The sequence below is a fragment of the Eucalyptus grandis genome, chromosome 6 (assembly GCF_016545825.1).
Source record: "Eucalyptus grandis isolate ANBG69807.140 chromosome 6, ASM1654582v1, whole genome shotgun sequence".
Lineage (NCBI taxonomy): Eukaryota > Viridiplantae > Streptophyta > Magnoliopsida > Myrtales > Myrtaceae > Eucalyptus > Eucalyptus grandis.
In genome coordinates, this window is record NC_052617.1 from 14,513,864 (window position 1) to 14,537,032 (window position 23,169).

General features: G+C 42.1%; 1 protein-coding gene and 1 pseudogene across 2 annotated transcripts; both read right to left on the reverse strand.

The window, feature by feature from the left end:
• Positions 1-1,709: 1,709 nt before the first annotated feature.
• Positions 1,710-22,384, reverse strand: LOC104451535 (annotated as a pseudogene).
• LOC104448535 (probable galactinol--sucrose galactosyltransferase 1) lies at positions 3,477-8,015 on the reverse strand. Of its 2 annotated transcripts, none has more exons than XM_010062391.3 (13): positions 7,611-8,015; positions 6,565-6,830; positions 6,386-6,476; positions 6,148-6,196; positions 5,954-6,045; positions 5,765-5,872; positions 5,547-5,681; positions 5,044-5,454; positions 4,796-4,937; positions 4,638-4,705; positions 4,425-4,559; positions 4,104-4,321; positions 3,477-3,999 (listed from the first exon to the last, which is right to left on the reverse strand). In XM_010062391.3, the coding sequence occupies exons 1-13, from the start codon at positions 7,808-7,810 to the stop codon at positions 3,623-3,625; spliced, it is 2,292 nt and encodes a 763-aa protein (XP_010060693.2). In that variant the 5' UTR covers positions 7,811-8,015; the 3' UTR covers positions 3,477-3,622. The 2 variants fall into 2 exon arrangements, with proteins under 2 accessions (XP_010060693.2, XP_018732242.2); XM_018876697.2 differs by having other exon boundaries at positions 7,607-7,745.
• Positions 22,385-23,169: the final 785 nt, after the last annotated feature.

Genomic DNA, 23,169 nt, shown 5'->3' on the forward strand with positions numbered 1-23,169 from the left:
TTGAAAATTAAGGAATAAGTTCACCGGGAGTCCTAAAACTTGTCACGAAAAAGCATTTGAGTCCTAAAACTTGCAAAAAGTGTAAATAAGTCATAAAACTTGTCAAAATGTTTCATTTGAGTTCTAAAATTGACGTTGTTAGCCTTTTCCGTTAAAAATGTTGACGTGGCATCTAAAATTAATTTTTATTTCCCACATGGCTTTTTTTAATGATATTTTATTCATTTTTAAAAAATAAATAGATTTAAAAACTAAAAAAATTAGATTTATTGATTTTATCTTATTTTCAACAAAAAAAGAAAAAAAAAATTGATTTAAAAAAGAAAACAGTTTAAAAAAAAGAAAAAAATGGCAATATTGCCGGAGGGGCCGACGACGGTCGCCGGTCGCCGCCCCAGGGTGAGGGTGGCCGGCTCTCGCTCGGCCCCAAGCAAGGGTGCCCAAATCTGGGCACGCCGGCTCTCACCGGGGGCTGGTGGCCGTTGCTCGGCCTGGGTGAGGTGTCGCTGGCGCTTGCGGGGGCCGGTGACCGTCGCCCGGCTTGAGCAACGCCTCGTCGGCCCTCGCTCGGGGCCAGCGGCAATTGCTCGGCACTGGCGAGGTGTCACCGGCCCTTACGGGGCCGGTGGCTGTTGCTTGGCATGGGCGATGCCTCGTCGGCCCTCACTCGGGGCCGGCGATGGGCACCCTCACCCAAGCTTGGCGAGGGTCGCTAGCCTCGCCTTGGGCCGGCGAGGCTGCCTTTTTTTTTTTTTATAACTATTTTCTTTTTTAAATAATTTTTTTTTCTTTTTTTTTTGTTGAAAATGAGATAAAATCAATAAATCTATTTTTTTAGTTTTTAAATCTATTTTTATAATAATAATAAATCATTAAAAAAGCCACGTGAAAAGTAAAAATTAATTTTAAATGTCACGTCAACATTTTTAACGGAAAATGCTAACGTCGTTGATTTTAGGACTCAAATGAAACATTTTGACAAGTTTTAAGACTTATTTGCACTTTTTGCAAGTTTTAGGACTCAAATGCATTATCGTGACAAGTTTTAGGACTTCTGGTACACTTATCCCAAAAATTAAAGACAAAAGTTGAGTCCCATCATATTCTTCTTCCCCATATTATGCAAGCATTAACAAATAAAGCAAAATCTCCAAATTAGTTACACAAAGGCCTTGATGGGAAATTTTTGAAGGAGGGAGGGAGGGAGGAATAAGCTTTCAAAACAAAAGCTAAATATTTGTTTTTGTCGGGAGGTTTGATGGTATGTTGGGCTTAAACCATCTTTGTTTCCTAAATTCAGTCAAAGGCTAGTCATTCGTGGAATTAACCTAATTGAACTGATCCTAGCATTCATTGCATATATACCTCTGTTGAGGCAATTTCATCATTTTATCAGACAGATGATGAATTACATTCTTCAGTCGCATTGCGCTAGTTCAATATGCTACAACCAGAAACACTATAGAATAAGGAAATCAATCACCAGTAGCTAATCATACAAAACTAGTGTTGTACAGTCCACACGTGAAAACAGCAACAGAGGCAACCCACTGAAAAGTCAAATGCAACAATTTGATTGCAAATGGCTCACCTAGAAGTTCCAACTTAAGTCGTATAACCACGCAGCATCAGTTTCAGGTGTGTATAAACTGGAAAGAAACTTTTGAAATAAAGGGGACGAGGAAAGAAAATGAGATTGTCCCGCGTCTTTAGCCTGCGTTCTGCATGCCAGCAGCGATACCCTTTATGGTCTAGATTAAGGTATCCTCCAGATCGGCACTATAGCTGCTCGACTCCATGACTTCGGAAGCTTGAAGTGCCTTCTCAACCTCAAAAATTAACATCTGAAAAATGCGCGGAACAATACTTGGAGGTTTCTGGATGAGGCTTCTCGATCCATTTGAGTGTGTATGCCTGGGATACTTTTAGGGTTGTGATGTATGAATCTCGGAGGCGCAGTCTCAGCTTTAGGTAGGGGGCCCCTTCCAGAAGATCCTTGTGACCAGCAACCTAAGATAAAGACCACATATGCATTTAAATAAGAAATGTCACCAGAAAGGTAACAAGCGATACCTACAGCAGAATCATTTTATTGATGAATTACGTAACATTTGCAACACATCAGTAAAAAAGAGGATCTTACAAACTTAATGCTGCAGACATTTAGAAAATTGAATATTAAACTAAACTGATGGATTGCTGGATCTACGAATATAGATTGAAGTCGTGCGAGAGGCAAGGTCATGCTCCTCAAAGTTAATCTTCGTCCTATCTTTTGCCCAATCATTTTCTAAATGAAAAGAGCTCGAGGGGCATGGAAGGAGAGTGACCGATAATATCCAGAACAAATTGCGGAAGGGGACGAAAGTGATATCCTGCAGAGAGGTTTACTTGGAGAATATGTTTCTTTATTTCTTCATAGTTAGACCTCGATCGCTCCCCGAATGACCAAAGATCTTCAGAAACAAGGAACTTGTCATACAAGGCGGCTATTCCAGGATCACCCTTGGCAAAGGTCATTTCAACCAAGTCAATGGTCACTCTAAAGAAATGCCACTCGTTGTACATCTCCTGCAACATATGCAGATTCCGGACATCCTTCTCAATAACATGCTTGAATGTGGTGCCAAAACCAAGCCACATTGGAAGGTGAAACCTTGTTTGTGTCCATGCAATTATCCAAGGGATTGCATGAACTGACTCAATGCCTCCACCGAGGTTTTGCTTTGATGGATGGATCCCAATGTTCAGACCATCGTATTTCATCTTTGGTGTGGCCTAAACCCTAAAACAAAAAACAATTCATTCTTTGCATTATATTTAGGAGTAATGGAGTCCAAATCAACACACAAATTTCTTACAAGACGAAAAAATTCGACAAAATGAGGCTCTCTGAAAACAATTGAGTGATACTCATCAGTAGCCAGAGTGGCCATTTCATCCATAAGAGTGCGCCATTCAGCATAATTGCATATAGATTAATACTGTTAAGTGAGATCTTTCACAGCTCGCCTGTTTTCCGGCAGTGATGGTTTGACTTTGGAGAGCGAAAATGCTAAGATACTGAATTATTGGGACGGTGGCTTATTCAATAGTCGACACAGCACCTGTCAGCAAGAGCCACAGGATAAACAACCACTTTCAGTATCTCTAATGACTTCAGCTGGCCATAATGTCAAAATCATAAACAATGTGGCTCTGTTTCTTTAATCAAACCCAACGTTATTTGGTGGTTTCTTTAATCTAAAATGCAGTTGCCTAGTCCTGTTCTCTCTGTTGAGTTTGCCGTCGAGTAGATCTAGCATCATTCCATGTTCGGCAGCAAAGGTTGGTTATGCGTCTCCATTCTCGTGTTGCATTTGAAATTCGGATAATGTTAGCTCATTTAATTTGGTTTTCTTGGATCTTGAGAATGGTCATGCTGTGTTTAAGCTTGTGTTTTTGCTTCTTGAAGATAATGCTGGGTCAATCAGAAATTTTGAAAGTGAAGGGCCATCTTGATTGTCTGAGCTTGTGAAATGTGATCGATCCACCATCACAAACTAGAAGTTCTCCGCGATCACTACATATTCAACTCATATACAAGAAATCATTTCAGTTCATTCAAGAAGTTCCTCAAGGCTTAAAACTTGATGACTATGCTCCAATGGTACAAATCTTCATCTGGAACTTCAAGAGCAAAGGTCACTAGACCACTTCCTTGTCTATATTCAAATGGCACTTCCTGGGACTCGACCAATACCCTCTTAGGCTGAGCCAATGAATAGGCTCCAAACATGCCGCATCCTCGAACTCTCATGGAAATAGTCATAGGTTCGTCGAGTTCATACTTCAAATCACTGATTGCTCCTCCAGAGTTAAACATCTCAAGGAGACCTATAGGAGCGAATTTTGCTCCATTCGACAAGCTTTTAACTGGAACGACAGTGAAAACCTCGTATTCTCGAGGATTCAGCACAATTGAATAGGATGAATTCTTCAGAAGGTAAACCACCTCTCCTAATGTGATCATTAAAGGAAACAGAAAGAACGTCATCGACCACATTAAGTGCAAATTTCCATAAACTGCATCAAACGATGCGTAAAATCAAAGCATTATTTACCTCCACGATGCGAGTACGCTATAGTATCGCCGCTCCATCCGTCATCAGCAACTCTTGGCAGATAGTCCACATCTTTTGCAGTAATAGACCCAGTGAGAGTCTCTACGTGTTCTTCGTGGATAAGTGGCTTTTTTGTGACTCGACACCAACCAGCTCCTTGACAGTTGAATACACCAATCACTCCAGAGAAGCTATTCAAGTTCCATATCTTCAAAAGGCTGCAATGAGAAAATTTTGGGAACGCAGTGCTAAATTAAGCAGCCAGGGATTACAAACAAAGAACTTTGGGACCAGATGGCCGAAGTATTCATATATTTTCACCTTTTCTTATCTCTAGCAGGGTCAGAAAACAAGCAATCCCTTGTTGGCCTCCCTGGTAACTTTGCCCTTAGGATAGAACCGTCGGGTAGTGAGAGTTTCTTGAGTAGATTGAAGTCATGACATTCAGGCTTGTCACTGCATTCTCAACTTCAAGCACATCAGGAATGAGAAAGATGGACCAGAGAGACGAGAAATCCTGACCAGTATTTTTACCTAACATAAATGGCACATCCACTGACTGCACGTGCTGCTCCGTGATATTCGGCCATTGGATGTTGGCTCTAAGATTTTTACGAATTCTCTCAAATTAGATATAGTGGAATGCCTACCCTTACATTGTTCTTTAGTCTTTAGAAAAGGCAAAAACTTACATGGAACATATCCCAGTCTGGCTGCATGAATTCCCCGACAAAAGTGGAGTTATATGCAACTGATGCGACGTGAATTGTGTGTGATGCAGGATCTCTTGGGAAAAAATCATCTGATGCTCTCATTATAGCTGTTTTCTTCTCACTGCACAGTCATTTAGATGTCACACAGTTCAGGTGCTTAAAAATTCGTGAGTCTTGCCTTTTGCTCATCATGATCCAATGTAAGAAATTCTAGATGTAGAGATGACCTGTATAAACCGTCTGTGTTATGGCTCATACAAGAAATGATGTCATTGTCTGAGAAATTACGAGCAATAGACGCTTCAAGTGCTTCATGATACTTTCTAGCAAGATTCACTCGTCCGCCATAGCCTTTCCCGAGAGTCTCAAGGATGGTCTGAGCATCTACTTTGACTCCATCAACACCAGTTGATGCGAGATATGAGTGAAGATCATTGTAGAAGTCATAAGCCTTCTCTGGCTTCACCAGGCCAACTCCGTTCATCATAATGCTTTCAAGCACATTACAAACACCATTTACTTCAACACCGGCAGATGACATAGGATACACCAAATTGGCTTCGTAGCTTTCCATCGCAGGGGAATTTGGTTTTACACCACCCCAGTACCCTGTTATAGCATGCCACACATAGACATACCTGCAAAAAAGTTTAATAGAATGAAAATGGAAAAACCTTGACGGAGAGGCACTCTGCAACACCTGTACAACATATGTAGTAGCAGATCATACTTTAGACCATATTGCTCTTTTATTTCAGCAATGATGCGCTGGAGTCCACAGCCCAGTTCTTTCTCCACATGCCCTTCCTTGGGATGCTTTCGAAACTTGTGGTTCTCTTTAATGTCTACCAATCTGTCTGCAAAGCTGTGAGACAAGGTAACAGAGATAAAGTAAGTTGATGAAAAGAAACTCTGCTTATCCCTGGAAAACTGCAAAAAGCCTCTCACTTGGCAGTGTCCTCAGCTTTTGATTCAATGCCTGTGGGATCCATCGCAACTGATTGCCATCCATCATCAATTATAAGGAATTTTGGAGCAATCCCACCTTTCTTGAAGCTGCGAGAATTTTACGTTAATCAGTGTCTGAGAATTTTAGATCTGTGCTATTACATTTCGGTGTCAAGGAAGAGATGGAACCTCTCTAATCCTAGCTTCAGGCCTTCTTCTGTGACGTCGGTGTAGAAGGCATCCCATGTGCACCAGCCAAACCAATTTATCATATCTGGTATCTGAGCCACAAAGAGTAAACGGAAGTCCAAGGGATGAAGATTCCTGATATGTCTCGGAAAACCTATCATTGCTCTAAGATGCTATTATGGAGGAAACGCTACCTTTTTCCTCTCGAGATGACAGAACGTCTTCTGATATTTTTCAACGGTCCTGTGCATTACATTTAAGTGGATGCTTAGAGGATTTATCAAGGCGAGCCTTTCTAAATGAGCCGCTAGGAACCAAAATAGTCGGAGATGGCAGCACCGACTAAATTAATATATATGGCACATTAGTTCATAATTTAGTACTTCTGGTTATCAAGAATGCTTAGCAGCTATTTTAAGAACATGAACTTACTTCACTGCAAAAGTAACAACGTCAAAAGGGTTTGATCCTGATGCTGCAAATACTAAGTGACTTCCATCGAATGTATCAATGGCAGGATCACCTGCGGTAAAACAGCAGTTACCCAAGTGCAACAGAGCTTAAAGGTTTGTAAAATGATCCGGCAAAGACTGATGCTTTTCACTGCATACCACTTTCCAAACAGATGACCATCTCGTTCTGTTCGTTCCCTTGAAGAACAGCTCTGAAATCCCCCTCAAGGAGCGGTAGGAAGACTATGTACATTTCTTGTTTGTCTATTCCATCGCTTCCTGTTCTTGCATTGTCCAAGCACAAGCTGTTGCGGACTTCGACCAACAGAAATTGGGTCTCGAAGGGAATTTCGCAGCCACAGACACCCATCCACTGCGTCATCCACCACATCTTGAAGCGGTAAAGACTCATGAAACGTAAACCCCTGCAAATCAGAAAATTTAACCATTTGAGTAATCAGTTACACAGAACCACAAGCACTTGCACAGGACGAAGAATGGAACCAGATTGTCACATACTAAATTAGCAACCAAACCACTTGCTACATACAAGAGTGAAGAGATGCTTTTGCAGAATTGAAACCAAAATAGTGACATTAAAATCTAAATCTCAGTAAAGAGGAATTTGCACCTAGATGGACCAATGCTGATTTTCAGCTTGCTTGAGGCAAATCTTTTGCTTTAAGTGCTTCAAACTTGGAGAAAACCACTCATTCAGCAGCTGATGGCACTAAGCCATAAGTAATTACTGAATTCTAGCCAAGGAAGGCCTTCAAAGTTGTCCACTTGTTTCTAATAAATCACTCATTTTTTGTACCATGAAAGTGTAAGCTCTACCATGCGGAATCTTCTTTCCATCAAACAATTCATCCAACCCAAGTAAACTAATTGGCTGCTTGAAGTCCATTTATAAATCAAGCACGTATACCAACGAAGAGAAACCTGAAAAGAGCTAACTTTGCCACTGCCTACCTGGGTTCATTCCATTGTTGTACAGTCTAATTTTCAAATGCTATTGGTAAGATGAGATTACTAGCAACAGCGTGGACTACTAGTCTATATTTCAATATAGTAGCCAAGAATATCGCATACGCTGAATTACTGCCGAGCTCACAAAAACCACACATTTTCATGGAAATATTTGAAATTGGGGAGGAAATGACACCCATTAAAGAAGTAACAATAGAAGGAGATTGCATACATACAGAAGCTTTCCAACAGGGAAGACCCTGAGGCTGCCCTTGTGATCAGATTTGACCCCAATGAAAGCCCCATCACACAGAACATCATCGTTAGAGACCACAGGAGTCAACGTAACATTGTCGTGCACGTCGGATAACACGCATTGTCCCGACACCATCAGCTTCCCATTTGTCAAGCTCACTGTTCTTGCCCCAGTAGTCATCTTTGCTCTTGTGGCTTTTGTTCCTTAGAATTGGAAATGAAACTGAGACTTCTTCAGCAATTAAGATCTTCAGTGGGCAAATGAACTTGTTCTAGCGAGCAGTGAGTACACTAGAATAAGATGTTTTTGGCTCAAGTGGTTACTTCAGAGCCAACGGAGCCAGGGCATGATTGAATACTTGTCGTTTTCAGAGGAATCTGGAAACTGTGTGATCAGCAAGCCAAAACAATTATTGGTGCAATTATCAAAGAGAAAGATAGAGGAACAAATAAGGGCCGTTCATCAAGAACCAGACATATTCCTGTGTCACGGTCGTGTGGTGGCCTATGTTCACATGATTTCAGGCATATGATTCTAATGCCTAAACTTCACCAAATGTGACTTTGTCGGTGGAATGGACTAGGATGGCCCATTATGGTCCATTATATAATGGCATCTTTGCCATGGTGGCCAACAAGACATATCGACTCTACACAAGAGTACATATCCAATTAAAGATTATGTGGCATATTCAATCTTTCGGTGTCCACTAAAGTTCATTGCTTTGTCATGTTTGAGTTCCACTCCATCAAATGCTTTCGGGGTAAGAGGATCGCCTCAATTGAATCAAAAGGATGTAGATGACAAAACCTGATTTAAAATGACATTGTGCAGGTGATTGGACTTGATATGCCGAATCTAGAAAAGCTTATCTTGGAGAGCAAGTTCTTCAATCTTAATCGAGGAGAACTTGAACGGAGGACTGACCGATCCGGTAAAGCGCTAACCAAAACATTCCCTAACAGCTTTCTTTTTATCAGATCTTGAGCAGGAACAAGACTTTATCCATGAAATGCATCTCACTGAAACACCAAGAGAAATAAAATGGAGGCAAATAGAAGGTGCATGTAATATTACACATAAAAAAGACCCAAAAAACTTCCACTCGTTGGTTGTTTGGGCCCAAAGGAGCCGGATTGTTTTGATGACCTGTAATTGTCCTTCCAATTGAGACTCCAAGAATTAATTTCGGATGAAATAAAAGGATTTTTGGGATATAACTTCGCCAATATGATACCGTATTATCATTACTATTCTATAATGCGCTCGACATGTTGCATCATAGTGAGAAACCAACGAGCACAGTAATCAGACGAAGCTTGATCATTCTCTCTTATTGGCGATCCCGCCACTATACAAGTTGCTCTGAAAATAGAAAAGAGAAAGAGCAAGAAAAGAAGAACACAAAACTCTTAGGTAAAAGTAAGACTCCAAGCTCATTGCTTGGGCACTTTGATGTAGCCCACCGAGAAGTCTCCTGGTGGTAGAAATGACCTAAGAACTTGCAGTCCCTGTTGCACTTGGCTCCGCAATTTCCCTCCTTCACAGGCCCATCACCCTCTGTGTACTTGCTCAGGGAATGGTCCACCCCAACAAGCTTGTAGTAGTTGAAGTTACCGGGCCGACAGCTTGTGACCTTTGACGACACGTAGCTCTTGCTCCGGCCCAAGTGCCCATGGGCTGACTGGCATGCGACGCATTGGCTGTCTGCGCGGAGCCAGTTCCTGCATTGGCTCGACAATTGGCACTTTGTGTCCCGGTCTGCATTCTAGGACTGATCGGTTCCCGGTCCAATCCGGTTCCGAGGTGGAATTGGGAATCGGACTGACCAACCGATCGGTCTGGTCTTGTAGAACCGATAAATTTACTATTTTTGGCCAAAAATAAAATGAATGGGAGAAATTCGGAGGAAATTAAGATTTTTTCTTAAGAAATTTAAAGCTATATATATAATTAACCGGTCCAGTTCACTTGGTCTGGTTCCCACCTTGGAACTGGAAATTGAACCAACCAGCCACTGGTTCCAAAAGTGGGAATTGGGAACCAAACCGCCCTCTTTGGGAACCGCCCAAAACCGGCTGGTCTGGTCCGGTCCGGGCTGTTCTCAATTCAGGCGGTTCTCAATGCACACCCCTACTACATTCCTACAGTATGGAGAGAAGGTGACCTCCCATGTCTGGCAGTCCACCTTGTTGTAGTAAGTGTAGGTCCGAAGGTTGCTGTTGATCTCGAGTCTGAGTATGGTTGATATGGAATTATATTTGGCAACCCAACATGAGATCGCTGCTTGCACTGCTTGTTTTGTTTGCCATTGAGTATTTTAAGACGATGTCATAGGCATAGCCCTCGTCAGTGTCCAGCCCGCTGTCAAGGGTAACTTGGCCTAGCGACTCGTCGGCGAGGTACATGCATTGCACGACGTGTAGTAGAGGAGTGGCTTGAGGAGTTATTGCTTGTGTAGTAGATGGACAATTGCTTGGGCTCAATCGACAGGCTATAAGGCCCGTTGGAGATGGGCCCCCTCCATGAGAGTCACTTCTACATTAAACTAAGCAAGGTTGTTGTTCTCTTGTTAATTTATGAAAGTTCATATTTTAGATGATTTGTCCAACTTTCATGTACCTTTGAACTGATTCGTCTTTGTAGTTGGTCGCATCATTGGTTGTATTAATTTCATAGATAAACTTGATCTATCTAAAATGCTCTTCTCCCTACTTACTGATGATGACACATAAGTATCTCGGTCATTATTTACAAGGTAATTAATATTCTTTTTTGAAAGTAAATTGTGAATAAATAGGTTGTTTCTAAACAATATTGCATATGTGGCGCATGTCTTAGAAAGATTACGCGGGGGAGAAGGGGAGACACAAAACAAACACAAAACACGAAACTTGACCCGATCGAGAGAATCACCCGTGTTTCTCTACTTATTTCCCAAACCAAATGAGGCCCAAACCAAAACTTCCCAAAAATTTCGGTTTGGGTAGGTTAATTTTGACACCCCTATGTATTAAATGCAAAGAAGAAATATCTTGTGAAGTTCTACTACTTTATTTGCCTCATCAGTGAAGAATCTGAGAGTTCCACTTAAACCAATTAGGAAATCTATTACGCAGATGAGAGGATTACACGCCGATTGATTTGATGATTCAATTGGTGTTCATTAGTAATATGAGGGTTGCACTCGAACCTAGGGGTGTGCAACCAGACCGGGTTTACCTGGTTCTCGGTCTGGCCCATCCGAAAAATAGGGTCGGGAACCGGTTCCGGTTGAAACTAGTCCAGGAACTGGTTCCCAAACCTCAGACCCTGTTTGAACCGATCCGGGAATCGTTTCCAAGGGATTACCCACCCGGAACCGGATCGACTGGATCAGTTTGGGAATCGGTTGGAGAACCGGTTTGTAAGCCACCCCCAAAGACCAAAACGCAAAAGCAAAACCCTAATTTCTACTTTCTATCTTTATCGGCTTCCTCTCGCGACACCCGCAGACGGTAGCTCGCGACCTCTGCCCGTTTGCCGATCTTGGTTCCACTCACCCACCGTCGCCCCCCAAAATTGCGACGCCGCCTCTATCAACTCGGTTCCTGGCTGCTCGCCAGCCTTGCTCCGAGCTCCTCTCGAAATCGCGAATCCGACACCGCCTCTGCCACTCTCGTCACACCCCTCGCGCTTGCACCACCGTCGCCATTCTGCCGGTTATCTGAAGCTTCGCTCCATTGGTTCTACCCGTGAAGCCGCTGACCCCCGCCGAGCTCGCACTTGAGTGCCGACGCCGCCTCCTTTCGATCTCGCCGTTCCACCTGCTACTGTTGCCTCGCCGACGCCCCTGACCCGCAGATCTCACGTCCGTAAGCCCACCTTGTTGCATCTTCGAGCACCCATAGTAGCCATCCGTCGATTCTCTTCTCATTGCACGTTGTTTCCCGAGCTCCCCTACTGCCGATCTACTATCGCTTGAACGACGCCCCCTTGCTCTGCTCACGATCTGGCCTAGCCGCCTCGCTGACGCCTGCTGAAGCCGCGTCGATCCTTGCCGCCCTCACCAGCCACGATACCAGCAGCTCGTCGAAGCCGTTGTTGTGTTGATCCGCGTCAACCTAACGTCGCCGCGTCCCACCGAGCCCCCTGCTGCAACGCCTTGCCTACGCTGCCCTCCCCTGTGAAGCCGCTGCTGCCCCTGCTGCTGGGTCCTACTCTGCTCGATGCCAGACAAATCTGCTCCGACGCCCAACTAATATACTCCGAGCCTACTCCCGAGCGATGCCCCTGCCGCCAACAGCCCAGCTCTGCCACTATCCCTATCCTCATCGCGCAACGACCCTGACGCTACTTCTGGTTTGCTCGTTGCTGGTCAGTGATGTTTGGTAATTAGAAATTATTAGCTTTGTTGATTAGTTATGATGTTTGGTAATTAGAAATTATTAGCTTCATTGATTAGTTATACGAATGAGCAATAGTAGTCGCTCTCTCATTCTTAAATATTTTACTTTTCTGGTTTCACCAATGGATTACGGTTTTAAAATGGTTGCATTGCCTTTCACGATTTTGTATTGATTATGAAACTGTTATGGTGTGTAAATCATTTACCTTTCAAGTTTCATCGATAAATATTTTCGTTTGGCAAGTCATACAAAAGATAATTAGATATATCAGTACCTACTTCAACACAAACAACCGACGGTTAGCTAGTGGTGCCGGAATGATATCTCCATATACACGTTTTGCCTCATCGGAGAAGTACTCAATAAAACTTGCCCCATAGCCAATCTGTCTCATTTGTCATACAAAGTTACATTAGCATCCAATATGCTGATGGTAGAGTTTATTGCTTAATCTTACATATGAGTGTTGTAAAGCAATTTTTATGCAAAACTGGTTCTAATATAAACAAGGTTAACCCTGTTCCCGGATCGGAAAAACATGGTGGGTTGGGAACATGGTCCAATGCAAAGAGGGTCAAGAACATGGTCCAAAAAAGAGAACCGGTTATAACAGGGTTGGGTACAGGGTCCAGGTCTAGACCCTACCCACCTTAGACCCGATCACCCCTACTCGAACCCGTACGAATGTCTCCTGGAGTTCTACCGATTTACTTAAAAATTAAAGACAAAAGTTTGAGTCCCATCATATTCTTCTTCCCCATATTATATAAGTGTTAACGAATAAAACAAAATCTCTTGATGGACAATTTTTGAAGGAGGGAGGGAGGAATAAGCCTTCAAAACAAAAGCTAAATATTTGTTTTTGTCGGGAGGTTCGATGGTATGCCGAGCTTAAACTATCTTTGTTTCCTAAATTCGGTCAAAGGCTAGTCATTCATGGAATTAACCTAATTAAGCTGATCCTAGCATTCATCGCATATGTACCTCTGTCGAGGCAATTTCATCATTTTATCAGACAGATGATGAATTACATTCTTCAATCTCATTGTGCTAGTTCAAAATGCTACAACCAGAAATACTATAGAATAAGGAAATCGATCACCACTAGCTAGTTATACAAAACTAGTGCTGTACAGTCCACACGTGGAAACAACAATAGAGGCAACCCGCTAAAAAGGTCAAACGCGACAATCTAACTGCAAATAGCTCACCTAGAAGTTCCAACTTAAGTTGTATAACCACGTAGCATCGGTTTCAGGTGTGTATAAACTGGAAAGAAACTTTTGAAATAAAAGGGACGAGGAAAGAAAAGGAGATCATCCTACATCTTTAGCCTGCGTTCTGCATGCCAGCAGCGATACCCTTCATGGTCTAGATTAAGGTATCCTCCAGACCGGCACTATAGCCGCTCGACTCCATGACCTCGGAAGCTTGAAGTGCCCTCTCAATCTTAGGAATTAACATCTGAAAAATGCGTGGAACGATACCTTGGAGGTTTCTAGATGAGGCTTCTCGATCCGTTTGAGTGTGTATGCCTAGCATACTTTTAGGGTTGTGATGTATGAATCTTGGAGGCGTAGTCTCAGCTTTAGGTAGGGGGCCCCTTCCAGAAGATCCTTGTGACCAGCAACCTAAGATAAATACCACATATGCATTTAAACAAGAAATGTCACCAGAAAGGTAACCAGCGATACCTACAACATAATCCTTTTATTAATGAATTACGTAACATTTGCAACACATCAATAAAAAAAGAGGATCTTACAAACTTAATGTAGCAAACATTTAGAAAATTGAATATTAAACTAAATTGATAGATTGCTGGACCTACGAACATAGATTGAAGTCCTGCGAGAGGTAGGGTCATGCTCCTCAAAGTTAATTTTCGTCTTATCTTTTGCCCAATCATTTTCTAAATGAAAAGAGCTCGAGGGGCATGGAAGGAGAGTGATCGATAATATCCGGAACAAATTGCGGAATGGGACGAAAGTGATATCCTGTAGAGAGGTTTACCTGGAGAATATGTTTCTTTGTTTCTTCACAGTTAGACCTCAATCACTCCTAGAATGACCAAAGATCTTTAGAAACAAGGAACTTGTCATATAAGGCGGCTATTCCAAGATCACCCTTGGCAAAGGCCATTTCAACCAAGTCAATGGTCACTCTAAAGAAAGTCACTCACCGTACATTGCCCGCAGCATATGCAGATTCCGGACATCCTTCTCAATAACATGCTTGAATGCAGCGCCAAAATCAAGCCACACCGGAAGGTGAAACCTTGTTTGTGTCCATGCAATTATCCAAGGGATTGCACAAACTGACTCAATGCCTCCACCGAGGTTTTGCTTTGACGGATGGATCCCAATGTTCAGACCACGGTATTCCATCTCTAGTGTGGCCTAAACCCTTAAAAAAAACAATTCATTATTTGCATCATATTTAGAAGGAATAATGGAGTCCAAATCAACACATGAATTTCATACAAGCCGAAAATATTCGACAAAATGAGGCTCTCTGAAAACAATTGAGCGATACTCATCAGTAGCTAGAGTGTCCATTTCATCCATAAGAGTGCGCCATTCAGGTTTCGGGGCAATTGGTGGGTGCATTCCATGCTATAGGGTGGCAGCGGTAAAACATTGCAGAGTTCTAAAACTCAAATTATTCTTTGCAAATGATTGCTCAATAACCTCACCCTAAACGGTAACACGAAGTGACCCGTGGATAATATCTGGTGGCTGAGACAGTATGGTAGGATGAGTGGGACCACCTCCTCTCCCAAACACGCCACCATGGCCATGGAACATAGTACGCTTCACTCCAAACTATTTAGCAAATTTATAAGCTCTTCTTGAGCTTTGTAATGTTGCCACGTTGCAAAGAAACGTCCAGCATCCTTGCCAGAATCTGAATAGCCGATCATAACTTCCTATTTACTAGTGGTTCGATTTCTGTACGAATCAATTAAGAAAAGCCATGCCACAACAGCAGGAGCCCATCAAGATCAACGAGCTTCTCAAACAACGGAACAACTCTCAGTGGTTGCTTCACATGGCACTCATGTTGTAAGAGCTCCATTGCCAGCACCTTTGTTGAAATATAATACTCGGAAACGACAAGATCTTACAATTTACAACATTGGATGAAGAAGTGGCCATTGAGATAATATAGGCCCAAAAGCTATCAGTGGGGAGCTCTGCTATGACATGGAACGTGTTTAACACATCAGAAATTCTGTCAGTTTGAGGAAAATCAGGACCAAACAATGGGCGCTTGCCGCTGAGCTCAGGCAAGAGCCACTCCTGGTGGCGCTCTTCAGACCACTCTCCGTAAGACCCAATTCCCCCTTGCCTTGTGGTCGCATCTAAGGCATCAGTATGTCTGTCGGAGTTTAGCCTAATGTCAAGTTTGACAAGTGAGAAGCCAAAAGTGGAAACTTGTCTCAAGAAATCAAGAAGCGTTCCATCAGCTATTGGTTGTCCCCACATGAGCATAGTGATCTGTAGCAAAGTTCTAGAGGTTCCAAGAAATCCATGAAGAGGTTGCAAACCAGATCAATAACAGTAGCCTGCCATAGATAGCCAGTTGGATTACAACATACTGCATGCAACAAAGTAAGAGAATGCAAGAAGACTTGGGTAGATAAATGATAATTTGAACAACCTGCTCAATATCGGTGAATGTTGCCCCTTCAGATATGTCGGAGATACCATGCATTAATAACTGATGAGAACGTTCGCGTGTTTGACACAACTTATCCCTCAAATCACCAAGTATCACACGGTAGGGGTTCGTTTGTTGGTATTTGAAAGCTTTATTAGATGGGCTTAAGGCCCGTCTGCCCAAGTTGGGCCCAAAAAGCTCGGCCCATGGGAATAGGGCCCGTGGAAGGAGAGAGGTATAAAAGGGAGGAGAGAGAGAGAAAAACATACCGTTGTTTTTAGAAAAAGAAAAGACGTATGTTCTCTCCACGCTCTCTCTCTCCCAAAAGAAAAGACAGTAAGCACAAAGGCCACTGTGTTCTTCCCTTCAAGCGTCATCGGATCGAACAAATGACAAATTTCTCTTCCTCGATCTTCGGCAATTGGTGTTTAATTTGTGGCTAACAAGGTACGCTCGAATCCGTGGTGTGCTTTACGATCGGTGATACGTGTTTTCCCGGGCTTCGTCTTCCGCATTGATTTAGGGGTTCGATTTAGTGTTGAATCCTGTTTTCGGGGATCAGTAATTCCCAACATTGGTATCAGAGCCCTAGTTCACGTTTTTCCCGATCAATTTGATGTTTTTTGCTTGATTTTTCGCGAAAACCTTCGGCCGTACGGATCGGGGCGAAAATCCCGACACCCGAGCACTGTACGTCCTTTTTTCTGAGTTTCCGTAAGTTGGAATCAAATTCTGAAGGCACTGGATGAAAGGCGACGTCGAGACGAGTCCGGCGACATGCCGTGCGTCGCGGACGACGCCTGCACGTGCCCCACACACGCGGCCACAAGCCGCTGCGCGTGGGCGCCACGCGCCCAAGCGCTGGCTATGGCCAGCGCGTGCGCCACACGCGCCAGTGACGAACCGGCATGTGTGCGCCGGCGACCGGCGAAACGGCACGCGCCGGTCGGCGAAACGGCGCGTGCTGACGTCACCCGATGACGTCATCGTGACGTCACCCAACGGTCGATAACCGTCGGGATGACGTCATTGATGACGTTAGCGCGATGACGGTTGGCAGGCGGTCACCGGCCGGCGACCCGACCCGGACGGCGACCGACCCGACCCCGACCCCCGGGCGGGACCCGCAGCGTGCGGCACGTGTCGGCCGACGCGTCTACGTGACGTCGCCCGTGCACGCGAGCAGCACGTGCGGGCGGTTCACGTGAACCGGCCCGACCGGCCCGGCCGTCCGACGACCGGTCCGACGACTTGGCCGTTGACCCGTTGACCGTTGACCGACCGTTGACTTTGACCGTTGACCCGAAAAAAAAAAAAAAAAAAAAAAAAGGAATTTGTTTCTTTTTTTCAATTATGTCTGTGTGGGTTGTAGGTAGTCCATTTTTATTCTGCATTTGTTGCATTAATTATGGAAATTTATGTATCTTCCATTTTGTTTATTATGGATTATAAGTGGTCTATTTTAGTTCTGCATTTGTTGCAGGAACTATGATGCGTTATGCACGGATACCTGCAATCCCAAGAATGAACGAAGGTAGAGCTAGACTGAAAAGGCTAATGAAAGAGTTAGCTGATTATCGGTGGCTTGATGGTGATTTAGTATCACACATGGTCAAGGTCAATCGATGATACGGAAATCATCCGGAATGGTTATCTTATGCCGGACTTTGAGAAGGTGCCGGCTTTGATGAACACTCTTCCACCTGAATGGCAAGCAGTGTTAGATCGGCTATGGGAGGTCAACGTGGTCCCCGGTTACGGGGGCTAGTGGAAGCTTTTGTAAGAGAATACTATAGGATTGAGTTGGCCAAAACTTCAACCCTTAGATTGAGCGCCACATGACGCAGAGTGAATGCGCCTTGGTGGCGACATGAGAGCTCTCCAAAAGTTTTTCCATGGTTGGCAAATGTGCCTTCAAATTTCTCAGATATTATGGCTGATAGATTAGAAGGGACATTCCCTATTTATTTCTTTGATTAATTATGTAATGTTTACTACCTGATTGTTGTTGATGTAGCAATCGATATGTTAGTTGTATCATGTAAAAGCATTGTTATTTTATTCGATGTTAAGATTTTATTTGCTTTCTGCTATTGCTGGTTGCTGTGGGTAATTAGCTGTGGGTAGTAATAGAAGTTTTTGTAACTTCATAGAATTTATTTGCATAAGACAATTATATTAATAATAATTTTGAGTTAGGATTTTGGAGGATGATTGGAAACATAGTGACATTTTGATTCTCGAGGCCTTATTTGAAATTATTCATTAATATAATGGGTCTATGCAAATAGGGATGCATAAATGATAGGCATTAATTATTCGTGCATGTATGTCGATGTGTTCGAACGATGGTTCAGCAACTAAGAATGTAATTGCCGATATGAACGGCTACAATTGTGAAATATTGAATATGAAGATTCAATATGTGCTGGAAAAGCAAGAAGCACTAGAAGCTCTTGACCATGTTATGGAAGATCTTGAGAATGCTGTGCGCCACCTTGAGCTGGTAGAGGACCGCTTAACGGCATGTGAGCTGAGAATAGATATTTGCAATGCTGGTTCTAGCTCATAAAGGGTTTTGAGCTCTAAGCGCAAGCATATTGATTCGTTCAATATGTGGGAATGCAAAGGATCAAATCCTTATTGCAAGAGATCAAAAGTTAACCAACACAAGAGAGGAAAACGTCCTCAAGTGAAGAAAATGTCAACGGTGAAATGTTACAACTGTGACAAGAAGGGTCACTATGCTCGCGACTGCCGTGAGCCAAAGAAGGTAAACACCTCTTGTACATTTGAGAACTTTGATTATGTGTCAAGTTCTGAATTATTGGCTGAATCCAATCCTTTGTGGACTGTAGATTCAGGAGCAACAGACGATGTAGCGAAGGATAAGGGATCCTTCGTGGAATTCCGACGAATACCAACTGGAACTGAGTGGATCTATGTGGAAAACAACTCCAGAGCTGAGGTTAATAGGGATTGGCACCTGCCAACTGAACATGTGTGGTGGACGCAACTTGTTCCTACATGATGTTCTAAATGCTCACGGAGATTCGTCGAAATTTAAGTGTCTGTTTGCTGTTGGTTAAGCTTGGTTTTAATATGAACTTCCATAATAGAGCTATAGATTTGTATTTAGATACAAACTACTATAATTGTGGTCACTTTCTAGATGGTTTTATTGTACTAAATGTTGACTGTGGTGATGTCAATATATGTTATTCCTTTGTTTCACGTTTCCTACTTCATATGATAATGATGTGAATGTGTGGCATGCTTGACTTGGTCATATTGGCCAACAACATATAAATAGACTAGCCAAAGAGGGCTTGTTGGGCAATATTGAATAAGTCGATTTGTCCATATATAAGCATTGCCTAGAAGGGAAAACGACAAGGAAACCATTTGGAAAAGGTAAAAGAGCCGACGTTCCTCTACATTTAATCCATTATGACGTTTGTGGTTCAATGAATGTGAGAGGAAGGCATGTGATTGTTTACTTCATCACTTTTAATAGATGATTATACTCGATTCGGATGTGTCTATTTGATTTCTCATAAATCTGAAGCATTATGTTGTTTCAAAAGGTTTATGAACTTGGTAGAAAATCAATTAGACAAGAAAATAAAAGTATTGAGATCCGATCGAGGTCGAGAATATTTATCGATGAGTTCAGAAAATAATGTGATGAAAAGGAATAGAAATATAGTTGTCTATTCCATATACTCCTCAACAAAATGGTGTTGCGAGAGAGAAGAAACAGAACCCTACCGGAAATGGTTAGGTCCATGATGGTGTATGCTAACTTACATATCACTTCTTGGAGTGATGCGTTGTTAACTTTGCCTAAATACTTAACCGGTGCCTTCCAAATCAGTTAGTTCCACTCCATATGAGTTATGGATAGGTAGAAACCGGACTTAAGTTTAGTTAAGCCATGGGGTTATGTTGCCTATACTCATATGTCCTCTCACAAGTTTGGGAAATTGAGTCCCAGATAAAAGTAGAGTATTTTAATGAGATACTCCGAACACTCGAAATGGTATGTGTTCATAGGTGAGCAGGAAAGTGGGAGAATAACTGAATTTTGAATCACGAGATGTCACATTCTTAGTGGATGAATTTCCTAAGAAGGGTGAAATAAGGGAAGATTACTTCATATTTGAAACCTTGGATCAAGATAATGATATTAATGGAGTTCATCCAAGTGGGAGCAATATGAGATGTGATGAATTGAATTCAACTCATTCTCAATTGCAACCACCTCGATGTGACGACATCATCATTACCTAATCCAAGTGGGAGCATAATGGGGAATGATGTGCTAAGTGTACAATCTCCCATACGGTGAACAAGTCGTCAAAGTATTCCCCGTCGACGTTTTGATATTGAAGGGGAAACTTTTATGGTTGCTCCACAAGATGAGGATGAGCCAAGAAATATTAATGAGGCTCTGAATTGCCCTAGTAAGGAAAAATGGATTAATGCAATGGAAGAGGAAATGGAGTCAATGAAATCAAACCAAGTCTTATCCGCCAAAAGGACGCAGAGCTATTGGGAACAAATGGGTTCTCAAAATAAAGCGAAAGGCTGATGGCTCAATTGAAAGGCATAAGGCTCGCCTTGTGGCGAAATAATCAACGGAAGGAATTGATTATGAAGATACGTTTCCTCTGTAGTGAGATTTACCTCAATTCGCATTATTCCTGGCTAGTCTGGATCTTGAATTACATCAAATGGATGTAAAGACTGCTTTCCTCAATGGAGAATTAGAGGAAGAGATATATATGGAACAACCTTGGTTTCATAGTGAAAGGCCAAGAAGAAAAGTATGTCGACTTTTGAGGTCGATATATGGTCTTAAGTAGTCATCAAGACAATGGTATATACCAAGACAAAATTGATGAAGGTATATATCAAAAGATTTTTGTGAATATCATTATATGTTGATGATATACTAATTCTTTGAAATCGATTTCAAGAGATCGCAAGAAACTTATATAAACAAAGAAGAAAACCCATAGACACTCCTATTGCAAAATGTGAAGGATTGAGCCAAGCTAGAATGCAATGAAAGGAATATGTTTTGCAGTTGGAATGGTGAAAAGATACCAATCCAATCCATGTCAAGCACATTGGAAAGCCATTAAAAGAATACTATGGTATCTAAAGGAACTGCTGATTATATGCTGAGTTATTAAGGAAAGGATCTGCGACTCAAAGGCTATTTTGATACTGATTGGGAAGGAGATTTAGATGAAAGAAAATCTAGCTCTCTCTCTCCAAAAGAAAAGACAGTAAGCACAAAGGCCACTTTGTGTTCTTCCCTTCAAGCGTCATCGGATCAAACAAATGACAAATTTCTCTTCCTCGATCTTCGGCAATTGGTGTTTAACTGTGGCTAACAAGGTACGCTCGACCAGTGTGCTTTACGATCGGTGATACGTGTTTTCCCGGGCTTCGTCTTCCGCATTGATTTAGGGTTCGATTTAGTGTTGAATCCACGGCAAGGCATTTTGTTTCCAGAACTTTATACCAAGACAAAAGAAGGACGTTTAATCAAATCGGGCAAGAAACTGAAGAAAGGTAGAATGCAATGAAAGGAAGCAGACTCTCGAAACCCTGGCAAGGCATTAGAGGTGCTCTGTTGCGACTAGGTGAGAACTGTTTTCATCATGATTTGGTGGGGACAAAAGTACATACTCGTAAATAAAGTTTTAGTATAATTCAAGAAGTAGTTAGAACCATCAAAGTACCTACCCTTCATGAAGTCAGTCAAAAATATGTACAGTTGTAACATTGAAGTACTTCAACATGACTTATGTTCTTGTTTCATACGGCGAGGGGGGAAAACATTCATGAGAACTAGTTCCAATGATTATCAAACATTAAACAGGAGAACTATAAATTGCGATTCAAAGAAACCCTATTGTGAAATCCAGAAAGTATTACCTATATAATGTTTTGCATCTCTCCTTGAGGATCTCTAGATTTCATCCGCGTGAACATGTAACTCATCACTGCAATGCCATATAAAAAGCTGCACATAAAAGATGATAATTCAAAGATCTCTTTGGTAGTATGCATCTTAAGTTGATAAATGTATAATTATCAATGATATGCGACATCCAACGAAAATTAGATGTGGATCCCTTGTAGCACCTCAAACATTAGATCTTCAATTTGGGAAAGGTACAAGTTGGCAGCCATAATTGTAGCAAATAAGCAAACGTCTCTAGTGACTTCAGGGGTTACTCTTGGATTACCTGCAATATATACACAACAAATCCACTTTTAGAGAGAGAGAGAGAGAGAGAGAGAGAGAGAGAGAGAGAGAGAGAGAGAGAGAGAGAGAGAGAGAGAGAGAGAGAGAGAGAGAGAGAGAGAGAGAGAGAGAGAGAGAGAGAGTAGCAAAAGTTATCTGGAAACTAAAATTGGTAACTTCTTAAACCAGCATAAGTGCATTTCTCTATGTAGAAAGTCATACCGTCGCGATCACCACCCATCCAAGAAGAAAATTGAATTAGAGGTGCATTAAAAGGAGCAGGCTCATTGATTCCTATGTTTTTCAAAGCTGTGTCAACCTAGTGCAAGAACTTGGGAACACCTTCCAGATGGTCTCATGGAAATAGCTCATTCTAGCTCTCATTTCATCTTGTAAAGTTGGAGGGCTCTTTCAAATCTCATATGTATGGAAAATAGCTTGTATCTGTGCATGATAAATAAAATTCCGAACGCAGAGGAAAAAACACAATGGATGGTTTAAGAAATGCATTTAAACTCTCAACTTTAGTGGTCTTTCAATAGATAAGATCCACTTCATATGAAGTTGAAACAAGAAATTACTCGAAGTCCACAAAACATGGCGTCAATGGAGAACTGTCAGTGAAACTTTTGCTAGTGTACAAGAACAAGCATTATTGAATATTGCATACTTGAGCATCTAAAATAATCCAGAAACAATGAGAGCAAACTTCATGATTCTGAAAGGGGAGCAAACAACCCGCAAAAGCCATTCCTTTTCATCCAATCCCATATGCACAGGCATAAGTAAATTCATGATCCAACGATCCCCATATCTACTATCGTTGATATGGGTAATATTATTTTTGGTAAGTAACCAACAAATCATATCAATGGTGCACATCATCTGTAGCTAGGATAATCAAATAGGAAATCATAAAAAATATATAGAATAACAGAATTCACTGTGGGTGAGGGAGATGTATGATGACAGTAAACTTGCTTTTCTTCATTTTACTCTCTATTTGGGTGGAGTTTCAATGTTCATAAAAATGATAAGCGCTAAAGAAAGATTTTGGTTGACATTCAAGAACTACATTCCACCAGATTTGGATGCATGCGGAATTGGTAATATGACATCATGCCATACCTATATATATCGTGGTCTAGAAGTGGTGCGTGTACAAAATACAAATTAAGCAAGCCATGAATACCATTCATGACTAGAGTGTCGCCTTCAATTTA